At 52.2% G+C, this 21113-nt stretch overlaps 1 protein-coding gene across 7 annotated transcripts in view; it reads right to left on the minus strand.

Moving 5' to 3' along the window:
• RBMS2 (RNA binding motif single stranded interacting protein 2) overlaps positions 1-21113 on the minus strand; it is a 157834-nt gene that overhangs the window by 83815 nt on the left and 52906 nt on the right. For 4 of the 7 annotated variants that reach the window (XM_073576910.1, XM_073576911.1, XM_073576907.1 and 1 more), the window contains exon 1: positions 8233-8389. The exons of the other annotated variants lie outside the window; for them this stretch is intronic. In XM_073576910.1, the coding sequence (XP_073433011.1) occupies positions 8233-8388 (156 nt within the window). In that variant the 5' untranslated portion in view covers position 8389. Of the gene's footprint in view, positions 1-8232; positions 8390-21113 lie in introns of those variants that run through there. 7 annotated transcript variants of the gene reach the window in all.

A 21113-nucleotide genomic window follows, 5' to 3' on the forward strand; every position in this document is an offset into this window, starting at 1 on the left:
TCCTAGCCTTGAACCCTGGCGTGTCCCCTACACACGCTCCTAGCCTTGAACCCTGGCGTGTCCCCTACACACGCACCTAGCCTCGGACCTCGGCGTGTTCCCTAACCCGCACCATGCCTGGATACCTGTTGTGCCTCCTTGCCTGAAACCTGGTTTGCCTGCCGGATGCCCGGAACCTGCCGATCGCTGCCAGAGATCATGAGCTGGATGACTGCGGCCTGACGTCCGGAGCTGATGACAGCAGCCTGATGCCTTGATGATGTCGATCGTTGCCAGCAGTCCGGAGTCCGATGCCATCATGCCTTTACCTATACCTAGGCGTGCCACCTGGCACGTACCATGTTATGGACCTTGGCGTGCACCTTGCACGTTTTGCTTGTTTACACTGTATGTGATCCTGAGTTATTCTAATGAAGTTACCTTGCACCTACGTCTTGTCTGGTCTTGCTTCCTGCTCGTCCTTGTCGTCAGACACTCGTCTAGTGTCCCTTGAGCCGGCCGTCTGGTCCAGCTGCCGTGGTGGCTCACCCCCTTGGTCTTGCCCCTGACACTCCCTGTACAGGAGGTGGGTTCTCACAAGGTAAGCTCGCCCTAGGTGGGTGGGTGCCACGGCCCAGAGGGTCCACTCTAAAAGGAAAATGGGCTCAGCAGGAGCTGAGTCCGTCACAACAAGTCTTTAAGGGGTTAAAATACCTTCTCAAAGCTCCGCTCCCATATAACCTATACACATGGATTTAAGTATGCTTTCTCCGAAACGCGCGTCGGTGCATCAGGATGAAACACACAAAGCTGCAGAAACTGTCTGAAAACAAGCTACTCGAAGTTCTGGCAGCATCAATCATCTGTCAGGTTCCCTTTAATTTCCTAGTGATATTCTGTGTTTTGGACCAGTTATAGTTAATTGTTTTTCATATGAACATTTCATATAATTTTGATGACATTAGGATCGATATGTGCTGTGATTGCTCTTTTTCCTCCTGGACTGCTATTTGCTTGTAACAGTCCTAGCCGGCAAAACCCCAATGTAGTCTTTCCGTATTTGCAATCTGTAAATGCTGACAAACGGCCGTGAAGTCAGCGTCAGGGTTGCCAGCAGCCCAGAAATTCCAGGACACATAGGCCATTTTCTTTAGCCCGGTCCCTTAAAAAGGTAAGGCGAATTCTTTGAAGCTGAAGAAACTTATACAGAGTATCATCATTTTACAGCTTACAGTGAATGTAGCTGATATCTTATCAGGATTATGGGCCGTAGATCACTAATAATCATAATGATTTATTATGGATTTCCAATGTGTCCTTAAAAAAATATTGTCTGTCCTTGATTTTTTTTTTTATAATCTGTCCAGAAAAAATAAAAAGCCAATTTGGCGACCATGGTCAGCGGTGATGTCCTATACATACATGACACTTGTCTACCAATGGTCGTCGTTGTCATCCTATACATTACAGAATCAGAAGACCGATTGTGTCTTTTGTAAACTTCCCCTAAAGGGAAGCTGTCACAAGAAAATATGCTATTATCCTGCAGACATGGAGTTAATCCCAATGTTAACAGCATTATTAACCTATCCAGCGCCTACACTTAGAAAACGCTGAGGGGAGGAAATTAACTTTACTCTCCCCGCCAGTATTCAGTCACAGGGGCAGCGCCGATGCGCGTTCATTCACCACTCTGAGTATACACAGCGACAGCTGTAACCGTGCCTCTGGCCCTGACTGACAGCCAGCCCTAATAATGAGCGAGCTGTCAGTCAGTGCCGGGGGCGCGGTTACATCCGCCACTCCCCATACACAGAGCGGCGACTGAACCAGTGCCGCTGCCCCCCTATAACTGAAATCCAAACACTGCCGGAGAAAATAAAGAAAATTTATCCCCGCAGTGCTCCGCTAAGTGCAGGCGCCGGGTAGGTTAGTAACTCTATTAACCTGGTGATTAACTCCATATCTGCAGTTTTTCCTGATGACTAGAGTTGAGCGACTTTGGTCGGATCGGGTTTCATGAAACAAAATTTGAGTCGGATGAAGCTGGTCCGACTAGGGCAAAAAAAGTCGGAGTTTCGTCCGAAACCCGACCCCAATGCAAGTCAATGGGAAATATATGTTGGCATTGAGTGGATGAATGTCATCTGCTCAATGCCGACTTTTATTCCTCATTTACTTGCATTGGGGTCGGGTTTCGGACGAAACTCCGACTTTTTTTGCCCTAGTCGGACCGGTTTCATCCGACTCAAATTTTGTTTCATGAAACCCGATCCGACCAAAGTCGCTCAACTCTACTGGTGACAGGTTCCCATTAACAATCGTTCCTCTAGTGTAGCATTTGTATGTCAATTTTTTTTTTACTTTTGTAACTTTATTTATCCGAAAATAAACAGTAAAGAGAGAGAAATGGATGTCACAGACAGCTTTTACATTTACATAAACATTTTATAAAATTTTTAAAAAATGTTACCAAAAAGGTGAAACAAAGGAAGATACATTGTATTTATTAGCTGGTGAAATGGGGGGGGGGGGTGCTACAGGCCATTAAAATAAAAGCTGTTAGAGGGAATCTGTCACCAGGTTTTTGCTATGTTTCTGATCGCAGCATAATGTAGGAGTAGAGACCCTGATTCCAGCAATGTGTCACTTACTAGGCTGCTTGCTATCATTTTGATACAATCCCTGTTTTATCTGCTGCTGATCTCCAAGTTCTCTGAATGATGAGCTCTGTATAACCCCTCCCCTACCACTGATTGGCAGCTTTCTGTGTACACTGTGCATAGGCAGAAATCTGCCTATTAGTGGAGGGGGTGAAGTTATACAGAGCTCATTAATATAAAGGACAATCTGGAAACAGGCTTACTATCCTCTAGTGATAATCTACTGATAAATATGTTATCAAAACTGCAGCAAGCAGCCCAGTGAGTGACACTTAACTGGAATCAGGGTCTCTATTTCTACATTATGCTGCTCGCAGATTAGCAATAAAAACCTGGTGACAGATTCCCATTACGCTACAAACTTGAAGCATGTTAGCAGAATAGTCTCCATAATAAACCCATCTTTTCTTATATCATGGAAATATGAAGCAATCTTACAACTGAAAGCCACGGCCAGCCTTACATCACCGTGTGACCCAAAGCGGTCCTGACTACGGACACTCGGCATGTTGACTAATACAAGGAAACGACAACTATGTATTCAGGTGTGTGCAGTATTTGTCATTCAAGATTAAGAAAGAACAGAGTAACAGGTTTCACATTCATTGTTCTAGAACTGGCTGCGATGTGTAAAGGCCCTGAAAGGAATGTACAAAGGAATCGTGATCCGGTGACGCCATGATCAAAATAGTTACCATACAAATGGAGATCACAACATCCTCGCTGACCGTCCTGTGCTCCTGAGGAGGACCTGGCTGTAGTATATATTTAGGATCTGGTGATCCCGACTATATACTGCACAGCTCTAGACTAGAAAAATCGGATTCAAGACGTGAAATTCACTGTTTATGGACTAAAAATCTAAACACTGACCATAACAAAAGGGGGTTCATGATCCTGGGTCATAGGCAAAAGAACGGAGTCCTAGTTATCTCTCGAACAACAAAGTAACCTATGACCCCTAGGCTGACTCCATCTTTATTTTTGCAGAATCAGGCTTGTGGAGGTTGATATTACCGGCAGAGAAAATGGGTCCTTTCTGTTTCCAGACACCATTGCAACCTGCTGTAGGGTATGTGAGCCCTTGGATCCTGATATATGCTCAACTTCCTAAAATTTAATTTTCCACAATTCCTTTATTCAGATACCAGTGATTAAACTAACCACCAACAGTTGTAACTCTCGGCCGGTAAAAATGAAAAAGAAGCCTGGGAGACGTTCAGCAGAACGGACAAGGAGCCGATCTAACAGTTTGTTTGCTTCACAACATAACAGAGACGGAGATTGAGTGCCGCGCCATTGCTGGAGCCCATGTGACTTCCCCGAACACTAGGAGATGAGCATCACAAGATACCATAGGTCCAACCTCACCAGAATAAAGAAGACAATTCTTCCTCTTATTTAACTACCCTGCTCCCCTGAAAATTCCCGTTTTTTGCCAGAGATATGGGCCTTTTAATGTAGAGTAGATAATTTTATGGTCTTTACAAAGAGGTAATTATGTAAAGCAGCCTAAAGACACACCCTCAGAGAATCCTGTGAGCTCCGCCCACTTGGTAAAGATCATACAAATGTGCACTAAATAAAAAGGAACATATCTCTAGAACCGTATGGTGGATTTAAAACAAGAAAAAAAATTCTCATAACATAGGAGTAAGAAATAGCCACTTTTCACCTGGTGAAATGTCCTCTTTAAGGCAAGAAAAGGAATCCTATTTGGAACACTAGAGTACTGCCCCATAATTGCCCCTTAGGTTCCTAAACGTCAAGCTGTGGGGCCCCAATGCAAATTTGTCCTTTTGATGCAGAGGGTATATTGGGAGCGCATAGCTATCAGGGTCTGATTGTGACTGCTGTCTCAGCAGCCCCCATATCTCCTCCCCTGTGGAAGACCTTACCCCTAACGCCACAGAAATCTGCTGGCCACAGTGGGTATTCTCTACAGAACGTTGCCGTAGTGGCTGTTACACAACAATGTGGATCACATGCCGCCATTTAAATGTGCAAGTCTGGTCTATCAGAGCAAGAGCTGCTTCAAGTCCTCCACTCAGGCTCATAAATAGTGGTCCTCAACCAATTACTATGAGCATTGACCACCAAGCTCCTTGGATTTAGTAGCCCATCATAAAGTGCTGTAATATATTGTCTCATAAGCTTAGAGGGTTGGTACCTACAGCTCTGGCAAAAATTAAGAGACCACTGCACAGTTGTATAAAAATCAGCTTCTCTACATGTCTGACAGCCATTCCATTCCAGTGTCAGCTGAATTCCAACCAGAGTACACCTCATTCTACTTAATGTGCTTCTGATTAGGTGATCACCTGAACCAAATCTTATTTAACGAAGGAAAGTATAAAAACCCTGCTGTGCTGTTCACAATCCTCTTACAATAGGGCAAGCTGGATGGCAAAACAATTGCTAGTAATATCCCAAAAGGAAAAAATAGGAGTTGAAAAGAAAAGTCTTGAGTGAGGAAAAGAAGGGCTCAATTCTGGCTTTACTAGCAGGGGGATACAGTGAGCATCATGTTGCCTCCATCCATAAAATTTCTAAGACGGCAGTCCATTACAACAAGGCCAAGCAGCAGACATTGGGGACAACAAAGTTATAGACCGGCAGAGGGTGAAAATGACTCTCCACTGACCGGGATGACAATCATCTTATTAGAATGTCACTCAGCAACTGCAGGATGACATTAAGGGTCACTTAATACAAAAGGAATGGCAAATGGCAGCTGGGGTGAAATGCATGGCAAGAACAGTTTGTAACAGGCTCCTAGAGGCAGGGCTCAAGTCATGTAAAGGTAGAAAAAAGCCTTTCATCAATGAGAAGCAAAGGAGAGCCAGGCTGAAGTTTGCCAAAGACCACAAGGATTGGACCATAGAGGACTGGAGTAAGGTAATCTTCTCTGATGAGTCTAATTTTCAGCTATGCCCAACACCTGGTCATCGAATGGTTAGACGGAGATCTAGAGAGGTGTACAAGCCAGTGTCTTACACCCACTGTGAAATTTGGTGGAGGATCGATGATGATCTGGAGATGCTTCAGCAAGGCTGGAATTGGGAAGGGTAATCTTTGCGAAGGACGTATGAATCAAGCCACATACAAGGTTATCCTGGAAAAACAGTTGATTCCTTCTACTCAGGCAATGTTCCCCAACGCTGAGGACTGGTTTTTCCAGCAGGACAATGCACCATACCACACAGCTAGGTCAATCAATGTGTGGATGAAGAACCACCACATCAAATCCCTGTCATGGCCAGCCCAATCTCCAGACCTGAACCCCATTGAAAACCTCTGGAATGTAATCAAGAGGATGATGGATAGTCACAAGCCATCAAAGAAGAACCGCTTACATTTTTGTATCAGGAGTGGCATAAGGTCACCCAAAAGCAGTGTGACAGACTGGTGGCAAGCAGCCAAAGCACATGAAAGCTGCGATTAACAATCATGGTTATAACACAAAATATTAATTTCTGAACTCTTCCTGAGTTAAAACATTAGTATTGTTGTTTCTAAATGATTATGAACTTTCTTTCTTAGCATCATTTGAGGTCTGCAAGCGCTGCATTTTTTTGATATTTTGACCATTTCTCATTTTCTGAAAATAAATACAAATTTTAGTGCTTGGAAATTGGAAGACATGTTGTCAGTAGTTTAAAGAAAAAAAGAGCAATTTACATTTTACTCAAAAATATACCTATAAAGAGAGAAATCAGACAAACTGAAAATTTTGCAGTGGTCTCAATTTTTGCCAGAGCTGTATATGGATAGGGGGTGACTTTCTGATTGCTGAGGATCTGACTGCTGAGACCACCACTGATCCTGAGAACTCTTAAGAGACATGTCTGACTGGGGTGGAGGTGAAGCATTAGGCCGGGGTCACACGGGCGAGGAATACGGCCGAGTGAGAGGCGCTAAAAGCACGCACTAGACACGGACCAATGATTCTCTATGGGGTCCCTCGCACCAGCCGTATATTTCTCATCCGTATTCTACGGTCCGTGCCACTCGCAGCATGCTGCGATTGTCAGCGTACTACACCCATAATACGCCAATGCAAGTCTATGGGTGCGCAAAAAATACGGATTACACATGTGACTTGCGAGAAATACGCACCCGGTGTGTTTTAGCAAAGCCGGCAATTCAGTGCGCGATACAGTAAACTCACCCTGACAGGTTTAATAAAGAAATGAAAGAATAGATATAGACACATAGAATACATATATATATATACATATATGCATTCTATGTGTCTATATCTATTCTTTCTGTTAGAAACCCTGTCATAGGGCTCCATTATATGTCCATTTTGCAAGCCTGCGAGAAAATCTCAGCATACGGATGCCATACGGATTACACACGGATGCTGACATGCGCAAAATACGCGACCACACCTTGATTACGGATGACATACGGAGCACTGTTTAGGGGCCATTCATCCGTATTACGCATATAAAATACTGACCGTATTTTGCGTCGGTTAGTGTGACCCCGGCCTTAACCCCTCACCTCCATCCACCCTCTATGGAGCTGCTGGAGATCGAGTCCTATCATTAGTTTTTCGTGATGCCTGTGTTAAATGGATGTCATTATAGCCTATGGGTGTCGGATGACAGTAAGTGGAATCTTTTAATTTGAGTGGGATCTGTTTGTAAGAGGTTTTTGTTGGGAAGTCCTCCCAATAGACACCTGCAGGAGGACGGTGTGAATGGACTCTAAGGCCAGGATCACACATGTGAAGAATACGGCCGAGTCTCGCATGTTAATACCCAGCACTGCCGCCGGCACTCAGAAGCGGAACGTGCGGCCGCATAGCAATACATGGAGCCACACGCTCCGCTCCTGAGTGCCGGCGGCAGTGCCGGGTGTTAACATGCGAGACTCAGCCGTATTCCTCGCATGTGTGATCCCGGCCTAATAGGTAACATCCACACGGTCAGTATTTGTAAGACACAACAAGGAGTGGAACAATCAGAGGAAAAGTATAATAGAAACACATCGCCACTTCTGCATTTATCACCCACTCCTGGCTTTGGTTTAGGCTGAGGTCACATTGCGTTACGGCAGCCCGTTAACACTGCCATTGATACCCATTATGTGGCGCATCGTGACGCATGCCGTAAAGTGGCACGCGTTCGCGATGTGCCGTCATTCGCTGACGGAGCCTCGGACGCGGGCTGCAGCATCTGAGGCTCCGTCACCACTAGCGCTGATGAATCATCAGCACTAGCGGTACAGCGTAATGCATGTCGCGTTATGCTATAGCGTTAACGCTGTGTTAACACAATGTGAACCTGGCCTTACAGATACTGAGGTAAAAAACTGAGCAAATACTGAATGTGTCAACGTGGCCTAAACACATCACGACTTTGGCCACTAGCTTGCCTTTTAGCTCATAAGATATTGACGCCAGCTTGAAACCAACGGCCCTCAATTTGTGGCTATCCGCCTGTTGTAAAACTACAGATCTAAGCGTGCCCAGACACCTGGAGAGAGCATTAAGCAAAATCATTACAATGAGCAGCAATACAGTCACATTTACATGATATTATAATAAACTATAATATTACCATACTGAACACTTAACAGGGATTGTCCACTTGTGACTATCCACGGGATAAGTAATAACTTGTTGACTGTGGGGGTCCGACCACTGGGACCTGGACTGATCAGCAAAATGGGAAACTTTGATCCTCCTTAGGGTACACTCAGACTGGCCGGTAGCGTCCGATGATTCTCCCATGCGTCAGGATGGGAGGCTATATGCAAATGACCATTGGTCAAACTCTGCAGCAAGCGTGAGCCAAGTGTTTGTTATTTTACTGTGATCCGATTCTCTCACATGTGAGAATTGGATCCCAGGTGCGGAGAAGAAGGAGAACTAAATTTCTCCAACTTCTCCATTGTGTGAGTCGTCGTATATTGCACTGCACTCGGATGACATGTGACTGCAGTCCAATGTGTTGCATGCGCCGATAGACTTGTATGGGTGTGTGCTGTCCAATATACACTGCCAATTACAGCAGCTATTTTTTTCTCACGCTGACTCCGCATGAGAAAATAAATGGTAGTTGACACTGCTCCATAGTATAACATTGGGCCGAGTGCTATCTGATCAAAAACTGGATAACACTTGTCTGGGTTATACTCTGGCTACTCACCAGTCTGAGCGAACCCTTAGAATATGGCGGCAATGCTCATGCTCGGCCGCCGCTCCATTCATTCCTTGCAGGGTTGGCGAATGCTGCACTAGGCTTTTTCTGGCTGCCCCATGGAAAGGAGCAGCAGACACCGTCCGATCATCTGAGCTATATTGTAACTGGGATAAAAATTTCCTGATCTGTCGATCAGCGCAGGCCCCAGAAGTCGGACCACCACCAATCAGTGCAGGCCCCAGTGGTCGGACCACCACCGATCAGTGCAGGCCCCAGCGGTCGGACCACCACCGATCAGTGCAGGCCCCAGCGGTTGGACCACCACCGATCAGTACAGGCCCCAGCGGTTGGACCACCACCGATCAGTGCAGGTCCCAGCTTTCGGACTATCACCGATCAGTGCAGGCCCCAGATGTCGGACCCCCACCGATCAGTGCAGGCCCCAGTGGTCGGACCACCACCGATCAGTGCAGGCCCCAGATGTCGGACCCCCACCGATCAGTGCAGGCCCCAGAGGTCGGACCCCCCACCGATCAGTGCAGGCCCCAGAGGTCGGACCCCCCACCGATCAGTGCAGGCCCCAGCGGTTGGACCCCCACCGATCAGTGCAGGCCCCAGCGGTCGGACCCCCACCAATCAGTGCAGGCCCCAGCGGTCGGACCCCCACCAATCAGTGCAGGCCCCAGCGGTCGGACCCCCACCAATCAGTGCAGGCCCCAGCGGTCGGACCCCCACCAATCAGTGCAGGCCCCAGCGGTCGGACCCCCACCAATCAGTGCAGGCCCCAGCGGTCGGACCCCCACCAATCAGTGCAGGCCCCAGCGGTCGGACCACCACCGCAGTACAGGCAGATTTTAAAAAAACACTGAAGTTCTCAAATTCAGTCAGGAAAAAAAGCTGCGAGTGCAGGAGATCTGTGGTACTGAAGACAAGTCTGAACAAAGCCTGAGCTGCAAAACTGTCAGCTGAGCCCCCGGCCCTGACACCTGAGGGGGTCCCCAAATGCCCCACTACTACACAACAACGACCAGTATATAAGCAGCACATGGCAGATGGGGCAAAATATATGTACAATAACAGTAAGGAGCAGGACCCTGCGGCCATCTCTGCGAGGTCTAAAGTCAGAGATGTGACCATTAAACATTCACTGCAATGAATGCGGCTCACGGTGAATTATCCGCCACGACTCATTAGCTAAATGTCCCTATTACAGGATTACAATCAAGGACAAAGAACTTTATAAGACGTCGGAGAAACGGGGAGATCCAACAGATGAAGACGCGTCTTGTTAGAGGCGACAGAGTCCACATATAGATTAATGAGAAACACAGAATACAAGAGAGATAGAAAGATAGTGACCCAGATAGTAAGATAATAGATACATAATAGATTGGACTGATAACAGGTAGATGATAGATGTGCTAGATATTACATAGGTGACACAGCCTGGCAGAATCCACAGGGTGATCAGTGCATTAGATGCCAGGCTGCTCACAATGCCTATATGACGGTGCCCATTGGAGCTATGCCAGGGCAGAGCCTGGTGAGCGGGTACACGGCTGCTCGGGCTGGCAGTGAATGGGTTACACGCTCGCCCGCACACACGTCTGTCTTGCCCACCCATCCTCGCGCTCCCAGGTGCCTACCAGTTTCCCGGAGGGAATCCTCATGGGGACACTGGAGAAGATCATGGCGAGGGTGAGAGCCCGGTGTGCAGCGCGGTCCTCCTCCCGGTGCCCGTCCTGCCAGCAGCGCCCGCACTGTGGCTCCGTCCTGCCCACACGTCACTGGCCTCGTAGTAAAAGGTCAGGCCGCGCGTCGCTATTGGGTCTGCGGGGAGGGCAGGGACACAATGTTCCTGGAACTTTCATTAACAAAAAAGAGAAGGGCAGGGCCGGGGCTGAGTCCTGCCCACCCAGCGGGCGGTGCTGCGGTGCCAGGAGCGGGGGCCCTGCTGCTAGTGCTGGGGGTGCGGGCACTGGCAGGGTAGTAATGGGAGGAGAGCCCGCACCTCCTACACGTGGGGCCGCGCTCTCGGGAGGCGCATTGTTCCCGGGCAGGATTCCTGGCATACTTCACGAGTTAATCAGCAGATGAGGAGCGGAGCCAGGGACACAGTCCACAGCCCTCCCCGCCCAGGCACACTGCCTCCATCCTCCACCCTGGGGCCCGGGACCTCCTCATGTAACACTGGGGCCCCCCACAGCTCACACAGGGGACATGAGGAGCATGTGGTGTGAACAGTGTGCGACTAGTGACTGCGGCTTCCACGTGCCATGTGGTGTGAACAGTGTGTGACTAGTGGCCGTGACCGCGGCTTCTATGTGCCATGTGGTGTGAACAGTGTGTGACTAGTGGCCGTGACCGCGGCTTCCACGTGCCATGTGGTGTGAACAGTGTGCGACTAGTGACCGCGGCTTCTATGTGCCATGTGGTGTGAACAGTGTGTGACTAGTGGCCGTGACCGCGGCTTCTATGTGCCATGTGGTGTGAACAGTGTGTGACTAGTGGCCGTGACCACAGTTTCTACGTGCCATGTGGTGTGAACAGTGTGTGACTAGTGGCCGTGACTGCAGCTTCTACGTGCCATGTGGTGTGAACAGTGTGCGACTAGTGACCGCGGCTTCCACGTGCCATCTGGTGTGAACAGTGTGTGACTAGTGGCCGTGACCGCGGCTTCTACGTGCCATGTGGTGTGAACAGTGTGTGACTAGTGACTGCGGCTTCCACGTGCCATGTGGTGTGAACAGCGTGTGACTAGTGGCCGTGACCGCGGCTTCCACGTGCCATGTGGTGTGAACAGCGTGTGACTAATGGCCGTGACCGCGGCTTCTACGTGCCATGTGGTGTGAACAGTGTGCGACTAGTGACCGCGGCTTCCACGTGCCATCTGGTGTGAACAGTGTGTGACTAGTGGCCGTGACCGCGGCTTCTACGTGCCATGTGGTGTGAACAGTGTGTGACTAGTGACTGCGGCTTCCACGTGCCATGTGGTGTGAACAGCGTGTGACTAGTGGCCGTGACCGCGGCTTCCACGTGCCATGTGGTGTGAACAGCGTGTGACTAATGGCCGTGACCGCGGCTTCTACGTGCCATGTGGTGTGAACAGTGTGCGACTAGTGACCGTGACTGCAGCTTCTACGTGCCATGTGGTGTGAACAGTGTGTGACTAGTGACCGTGACTGCAGCTTCTACGTGCCATGTGGTGTGAACAGTGTGCGACTAGTGGCCGTGACCGCGGCTTCCACGTGCCATGTGGTGTGAACAGTGTGTGACTAGTGGCCGTGACTGCAGCTTCTACGTGCCATGTCGTGTGAACAGTGTGCGACTAGTGACCGCGGCTTCCACGTGCCATGTGGTGTGAACATTGTGCGACTAGTGACCGCGGCTTCCACGTGCCATGTGGTGTGAACAGTGTGTGACTAGTGGCCGTGACCGCGGCTTCCACGTGCCATGTGGTGTGAACATTGTGCGACTAGTGACCGCGGCTTCCACGTGCCATGTGGTGTGAACATTGTGCGACTAGTGACCGCGGCTTCCACGTGCCATCTGGTGTGAACAGTGTGTGACTAGTGGCCGTGACCGCAGCTTCTACGTGCCATGTGGTGTGAACAGTGTGTGACTAGTGACCGTGACTGCAGCTTCTACGTGCCATGTGGTGTGAACAGTGTGCGACTAGTGGCCGTGACCGCGGCTTCCACGTGCCATGTGGTGTGAACAGTGTGTGACTAGTGGCCGTGACTGCAGCTTCTACGTGCCATGTCGTGTGAACAGTGTGCGACTAGTGACCGCGGCTTCCACGTGCCATCTGGTGTGAACAGTGTGTGACTAGTGGCCGTGACCGCGGCTTCCACGTGCCATGTGGTGTGAACATTGTGCGAATAGTGAACGCGGCTTCCACGAGCCATGTGGTGTGAACAGTGTGTGACTAGTGACTGCGGCTTCCACGTGCCATGTGGTGTGAACAGTGTGCGACTAGTGACCGTGACTGCAGCTTCTACGTGCCATGTGGTGTGAACAGTGTGTGACTAGTGGCCGTGACCGCGGCTTCTACGTGCCATGTGGTGTGAACAGTGTGTGACTAGTGACCGTGACTGCAGCTTCTACGTGCCATGTGGTGTGAACAGTGTGCGACTAGTGGCCGTGACCGCGGCTTCCACGTGCCATGTGGTGTGAACAGTGTGTGACTAGTGGCCGTGACTGCAGCTTCTACGTGCCATGTCGTGTGAACAGTGTGCGACTAGTGACCGCGGCTTCCACGTGCCATGTGGTGTGAACATTATGCGACTAGTGACCGCGGCTTCCACGTGCCATGTGGTGTGAACAGTGTGTGACTAGTGGCCGTGACCGCGGCTTCCACGTGCCATGTGGTGTGAACATTGTGCGACTAGTGACCGCGGCTTCCACGTGCCATGTGGTGTGAACATTGTGCGACTAGTGACCGCGGCTTCCACGTGCCATGTGGTGTGAACAGTGTGCGACTAGTGACCGCGGCTTCCACGTGCCATCTGGTGTGAACAGTGTGTGACTAGTGGCCGTGACCGCGGCTTCTACGTGCCATGTGGTGTGAACAGTGTGTGACTAGTGACCGTGACTGCAGCTTCTACGTGCCATGTGGTGTGAACAGTGTGCGACTAGTGGCCGTGACCGCGGCTTCCACGTGCCATGTGGTGTGAACAGTGTGTGACTAGTGGCCGTGACTGCAGCTTCTACGTGCCATGTCGTGTGAACAGTGTGCGACTAGTGACCGCGGCTTCCACGTGCCATCTGGTGTGAACAGTGTGTGACTAGTGGCCGTGACCGCGGCTTCCACGTGCCATGTGGTGTGAACATTGTGCGACTAGTGACCGCGGCTTCCACGTGCCATCTGGTGTGAACAGTGTGTGACTAGTGGCCGTGACCGCGGCTTCTACGTGCCATGTGGTGTGAACAGTGTGTGACTAGTGACCGTGACCGCGGCTTCTACGTGCCATGTGGTGTGAACAGTGTGTGACTAGTGGCCGTGACCGCGGCTTCCACGTGCCATGTGGTGTGAACAGTGTGTGACTAGTGGCCGTGACTGCAGCTTCTACGTGCCATGTGGTGTGAACAGTGTGCGACTAGTGACCGCGGCTTCCACGTGCCATCTGGTGTGAACAGTGTGTGACTAGTGGCCGTGACCGCGGCTTCTACGTGCCATGTGGTGTGAACAGTGTGTGACTAGTGGCCGTGACCGCGGCTTCTACGTGCCATGTGGTGTGAACAGTGTGTGACTAGTGGCCGTGACTGCAGCTTCTACGTGCCATGTGGTGTGAACAGTGTGCGACTAGTGACCGCGGCTTCCACGTGCCATGTGGTGTGAACAGTGTGTGACTAGTGGCCGTGACCGCGGCTTCTATGTGTCATGTGGTGTGAACAGTGTGTGACTAGTGGCCGTGACCACGGTTTCTACGTGCCATGTGGTGTGAACAGTGTGTGACTAGTGGCCGTGACCGCGGCTTCTACGTGCCATGTGGTGTGAACAGTGTGTGACTAGTGGCCGTGACTGCAGCTTCTACGTGCCATGTGGTGTGAACAGTGTGCGACTAGTGACCGCGGCTTCCACGTGCCATGTGGTGTGAACAGTGTGTGACTAGTGGCCGTGACCGCGGCTTCTATGTGCCATGTGGTGTGAACAGTGTGTGACTAGTGGCCGTGACCACAGTTTCTACGTGCCATGTGGTGTGAACAGTGTGTGACTAGTTGCCGTGACTGCAGCTTCTACGTGCCATGTGGTGTGAACAGTGTGCGACTAGTGACCGCGGCTTCCACGTGCCATCTGGTGTGAACAGTGTGACTAGTGGCCGTGACCGCGGCTTCTACGTGCCATGTGGTGTGAACAGTGTGTGACTAGTGACCGTGACTGCAGCTTCTACGTGCCATGTGGTGTGAACAGTGTGCGACTAGTGACCGCGGCTTCTACGTGCCATGTGGTGTGAACAGTGTGTGACTAGTGGCCGTGACCGCGGCTTCCACGTGCCATGTGGTGTGAACAGTGTGTGACTAGTGGCCGTGACTGCAGCTTCTACGTGCCATGTGGTGTGAACAGTGTGCGACTAGTGACCGCGGCTTCCACGTGCCATCTGGTGTGAACAGTGTGTGACTAGTGGCCGTGACCGCGGCTTCTACGTGCCATGTGGTGTGAACAGTGTGTGACTAGTGGCCGTGACCGCGGCTTCTACGTGCCATGTGGTGTGAACAGTGTGTGACTAGTGGCCGTGACTGCAGCTTCTACGTGCCATGTGGTGTGAACAGTGTGCGACTAGTGACCGCGGCTTCCACGTGCCATGTGGTGTGAACAGTGTGTGACTAGTGGCCGTGACCGCGGCTTCTATGTGTCATGTGGTGTGAACAGTGTGTGACTAGTGGCCGTGACCACGGTTTCTACGTGCCATGTGGTGTGAACAGTGTGTGACTAGTGGCCGTGACCGCGGCTTCTACGTGCCATGTGGTGTGAACAGTGTGTGACTAGTGGCCGTGACTGCAGCTTCTACGTGCCATGTGGTGTGAACAGTGTGCGACTAGTGACCGCGGCTTCCACGTGCCATGTGGTGTGAACAGTGTGTGACTAGTGGCCGTGACCGCGGCTTCTATGTGCCATGTGGTGTGAACAGTGTGTGACTAGTGGCCGTGACCACAGTTTCTACGTGCCATGTGGTGTGAACAGTGTGTGACTAGTGGCCGTGACCGCGGCTTCTACGTGCCATGTGGTGTGAACAGTGTGTGACTAGTGGCCGTGACTGCAGCTTCTACGTGCCATGTCGTGTGAACAGTGTGCGACTAGTGACCGCGGCTTCCACGTGCCATGTGGTGTGAACAGTGTGTGACTAGTGGCCGTGACCGCGGCTTCTACGTGCCATGTGGTGTGAACAGTGTGTGACTAGTGGCCGTGACCGCGGCTTCCACGTGCCATGTGGTGTGAACAGTGTGTGACTAGTGGCCGTGACTGCAGCTTCTACGTGCCATGTGGTGTGAACAGTGTGCGACTAGTGACCGCGGCTTCCACGTGCCATCTGGTGTGAACAGTGTGTGACTAGTGGCCGTGACCGCGGCTTCTACGTGCCATGTGGTGTGAACAGTGTGTGACTAGTGGCCGTGACCGCGGCTTCTACGTGCCATGTGGTGTGAACAGTGTGTGACTAGTGACCGTGACTGCAGCTTCTACGTGCCATGTGGTGTGAACAGTGTGCGACTAGTGACCGCGGCTTCTACGTGCCATGTGGTGTGAACAGTGTGTGACTAGTGGCCGTGACCGCGGCTTCCACGTGCCATGTGGTGTGAACAGTGTGTGACTAGTGGCCGTGACTGCAGCTTCTACGTGCCATGTGGTGTGAACAGTGTGCGACTAGTGACCGCGGCTTCCACGTGCCATCTGGTGTGAACAGTGTGTGACTAGTGGCCGTGACCGCGGCTTCTACGTGCCATGTGGTGTGAACAGTGTGTGACTAGTGGCCGTGACCGCGGTTTCTACGTGCCATGTGGTGTGAACAGTGTGTGACTAGTGGCCGTGACCGCGGCTTCTACGTGCCATGTGGTGTGAACAGTGTGTGACTAGTGGCCGTGACTGCAGCTTCTACGTGCCATGTGGTGTGAACAGTGTGCGACTAGTGACCGCGGCTTCCACGTGCCATGTGGTGTGAACAGTGTGTGACTAGTGGCCGTGACCGCGGCTTCTATGTGCCATGTGGTGTGAACAGTGTGTGACTAGTGGCCGTGACCACAGTTTCTACGTGCCATGTGGTGTGAACAGTGTGTGACTAGTGGCCGTGACTGCAGCTTCTACGTGCCATGTGGTGTGAACAGTGTGCGACTAGTGACCGCGGCTTCCACGTGCCATCTGGTGTGAACAGTGTGTGACTAGTGGCCGTGACCGCGGCTTCTACGTGCCATGTGGTGTGAACAGTGTGTGACTAGTGACCGTGACTGCAGCTTCTACGTGCCATGTGGTGTGAACAGTGTGCGACTAGTGACCGCGGCTTCTACGTGCCATGTGGTGTGAACAGTGTGTGACTAGTGGCCGTGACCGCGGCTTCCACGTGCCATGTGGTGTGAACAGTGTGTGACTAGTGGCCGTGACTGCAGCTTCTACGTGCCATGTGGTGTGAACAGTGTGCGACTAGTGACCGCGGCTTCCACGTGCCATCTGGTGTGAACAGTGTGTGACTAGTGGCCGTGACCGCGGCTTCTACGTGCCATGTGGTGTGAACAGTGTGTGACTAGTGGCCGTGACCGCGGCTTCTACGTGCCATGTGGTGTGAACAGTGTGTGACTAGTGGCCGTGACTGCAGCTTCTACGTGCCATGTGGTGTGAACAGTGTGCGACTAGTGACCGCGGCTTCCACGTGCCATGTGGTGTGAACAGTGTGTGAATAGTGGCCGTGACCGCGGCTTCTATGTGTCATGTGGTGTGAACAGTGTGTGACTAGTGGCCGTGACCACGGTTTCTACGTGCCATGTGGTGTGAACAGTGTGTGACTAGTGGCCGTGACCGCGGCTTCTACGTGCCATGTGGTGTGAACAGTGTGTGACTAGTGGCCGTGACTGCAGCTTCTACGTGCCATGTGGTGTGAACAGTGTGCGACTAGTGACCGCGGCTTCCACGTGCCATGTGGTGTGAACAGTGTGTGACTAGTGGCCGTGACCGCGGCTTCTATGTGCCATGTGGTGTGAACAGTGTGTGACTAGTGGCCGTGACCACAGTTTCTACGTGCCATGTGGTGTGAACAGTGTGTGACTAGTGGCCGTGACCGCGGCTTCTACGTGCCATGTGGTGTGAACAGTGTGTGACTAGTGGCCGTGACTGCAGCTTCTACGTGCCATGTCGTGTGAACAGTGTGCGACTAGTGACCGCGGCTTCCACGTGCCATGTGGTGTGAACAGTGTGTGACTAGTGGCCGTGACCGCGGCTTCTACGTGCCATGTGGTGTGAACAGTGTGTGACTAGTGGCCGTGACCGCGGCTTCCACGTGCCATGTGGTGTGGACAGTGTGTGACTAGTGGCCGTGACTGCAGCTTCTACGTGCCATGTGGTGTGAACAGTGTGTGACTAGTGACCGCGGCTTCCACGTGCCATCTGGTGTGAACAGTGTGCGACTAGTGACTGCGGCTTCCACGTGCCATGTGGTGTGAACAGTGTGTGACTAGTGGCCGTGACCACGGTTTCTACGTGCCATGTGGTGTGAACAGTGTGTGACTAGTGGCCGTGACCGCGGCTTCCACGTGCCATGTGGTGTGAACAGTGTGTGACTAGTGGCCGTGACTGCAGCTTCTACGTGCCATGTGGTGTGAACAGTGTGCGACTAGTGACCGCGGCTTCCACGTGCCATCTGGTGTGAACAGTGTGTGACTAGTGGCCGTGACCGCGGCTTCTACGTGCCATGTGGTGTGAACAGTGTGTGACTAGTGGCCGTGACCGCGGCTTCTACGTGCCATGTGGTGTGAACAGTGTGTGACTAGTGGCCGTGACTGCAGCTTCTACGTGCCATGTGGTGTGAACAGTGTGCGACTAGTGACCGCGGCTTCCACGTGCCATGTGGTGTGAACAGTTTGTGACTAGTGGCCGTGACCGCGGCTTCCACGTGCCATGTGGTGTGAACAGTGTGTGACTAGTGGCCGTGACCATGGTTTCTACGTGCCATGTGGTGTGAACAGTGTGTGACTAGTGGCCGTGACCGCGGCTTCTACGTGCCATGTGGTGTGAACAGTGTGTGACTAGTGGCCGTGACTGCAGCTTCTACGTGCCATGTGGTGTGAACAGTGTGCGACTAGTGACCGCGGCTTCCACGTGCCATGTGGTGTGAACAGTGTGTGACTAGTGGCCGTGACCGCGGCTTCTACGTGCCATGTGGTGTGAACAGTGTGTGACTAGTGGCCGTGACTGCAGCTTCTACGTGCCATGTGGTGTGAACAGTGTGCGACTAGTGACCGCGGCTTCCACGTGCCATGTGGTGTGAACAGTGTGTGACTAGTGGCCGTGACCGCGGCTTCCACGTGCCATGTGGTGTGAACAGTGTGTGACTAGTGGCCGTGACCACGGTTTCTACGTGCCATGTGGTGTGAACAGTGTGTGACTAGTGGCCGTGACCGCGGCTTCTACGTGCCATGTGGTGTGAACAGTGTGTGACTAGTGGCCGTGACTGCAGCTTCTACGTGCCATGTGGTGTGAACAGTGTGCGACTAGTGACCGCGGCTTCCACGTGCCATGTGGTGTAAACAGTGTGTGACTAGTGGCCGTGACCGCGGCTTCTACGTGCCATGTGGTGTGAACAGTGTGTGACTAGTGGCCGTGACTGCAGCTTCTACGTGCCATGTGGTGTGAACAGTGTGCGACTAGTGACCGCGGCTTCCACGTGCCATGTGGTGTGAACAGTGTGTGACTAGTGGCCGTGACTGCAGCTTCTACGTGCCATGTGGTGTGAACAGTGTGCGACTAGTGACCGCGGCTTCCACGTGCCATGTGGTGTGAACAGCGTGTGACTAGTGGCCGTGACCGCGGCTTCTACGTGCCATGTGGTGTGAACAGTGTGTGACTAGTGGCCGTGACTGCAGCTTCTACGTGCCATGTGGTGTGAACAGTGTGCGACTAGTGACCGCGGCTTCTACGTGCCATGTGGTGTGAACAGTGTGTGACTAGTGGCCGTGACCGCGGCTTCTACGTGCCATGTGGTGTGAACAGTGTGTGACTAGTGGCCGTGACTGCAGCTTCTACGTGCCATGTGGTGTGAACAGTGTGCGACTAGTGACCGCGGCTTCCACGTGCCATGTGGTGTGAACAGTGTGTGACTAGTGGCCGTGACCGCGGCTTCCACGTGCCATGTGGTGTGAACAGTGTGTGACTAGTGGCCGTGACCACGGTTTCTACGTGCCATGTGGTGTGAACAGTGTGTGACTAGTGGCCGTGACCGCGGCTTCTACGTGCCATGTGGTGTGAACAGTGTGTGACTAGTGGCCGTGACTGCAGCTTCTACGTGCCATGTGGTGTGAACAGTGTGCGACTAGTGACCGCGGCTTCCACGTGCCATGTGGTGTGAACAGTGTGTGACTAGTGGCCGTGACCGCGGCTTCTACATGCCATGTGGTGTGAATAGTGTGTGACTAGTGGCCGTGACTGCAGCTTCTACGTGCCATGTGGTGTGAACAGTGTGTGACTAGTGGCCGTGACCGCGGCTTCCACGTGCCATGTGGTGTGAACAGTGTGTGACTAGTGGCCGTGACCGCGGCTTCCACGTGCCATGTGGTGTGAACAGTGTGTGACTAGTGGCCGTGACCGCGGCTTCCACGTGCCATGTGGTGTGAACAGTGTGTGACTAGTGGCCGTGACCGCGGCTTCTACATACCATGTGGTGTGAACAGTGTGTGACTAGTGGCCGTGACTACGGCTTCCACGTGCCATGTGGTGTGAACAGTGTGTGACTAGTGGCCGTGACCGCGGCTTCTACATACCATGTGGTGTGAAAAGTGTGTGACTAGTGGCCGTGACCACGGCTTCCACGTGCCATGTGGTGTGAACAGTGTGTGACTAGTGGCCGTGACTGCAGCTTCCACGTGCCATGTGGTGTGAACAGTGTGCGACTAGTGACCGCGGCTTCCACGTGCCATGTGGTGTGAACAGTGTGTGACTAGTGGCCGTGACCGCGGCTTCTACGTGCCATGTGGTGTGAACAGTGTGTGACTAGTGGCCGTGACTGCAGCTTCTACGTGCCATGTGGTGTGAACACTGTGCGACTAGTGACCGCGGCTTCCACGTGCCATGTGGTGTGAACAGTGTGTGACTAGTGGCCGTGACCGCGGCTTCCACGTGCCATGTGGTGTGAACAGTGTGTGACTAGTGGCCGTGACCACGGTTTCTACGTGCCATGTGGTGTGAACAGTGTGTGACTAGTGGCCGTGACCGCGGCTTCTACGTGCCATGTGGTGTGAACAGTGTGTGACTAGTGGCCGTGACTGCAGCTTCTACGTGCCATGTGGTGTGAACAGTGTGCGACTAGTGACCGCGGCTTCCACGTGCCATGTGGTGTGAACAGTGTGTGACTAGTGGCCGTGACTGCAGCTTCTACGTGCCATGTGGTGTGAACAGTGTGCGACTAGTGACCGCGGCTTCCACGTGCCATGTGGTGTGAACAGTGTGTGACTAGTGGCCGTGACCGCGGCTTCTACGTGCCATGTGGTGTGAACAGTGTGTGACTAGTGGCCGTGACTGCAGCTTCTACGTGCCATGTGGTGTGAACAGTGTGCGACTAGTGACCGCGGCTTCCACGTGCCATGTGGTGTGAACAGTGTGTGACTAGTGGCCGTG

The sequence above is a fragment of the Dendrobates tinctorius genome, unplaced genomic scaffold, assembly GCF_039654945.1.
Source record: "Dendrobates tinctorius isolate UK_male_01 unplaced genomic scaffold, ASM3965494v1 ptg000051l, whole genome shotgun sequence".
NCBI classification, from domain to species: Eukaryota; Metazoa; Chordata; class Amphibia; order Anura; family Dendrobatidae; genus Dendrobates; species Dendrobates tinctorius.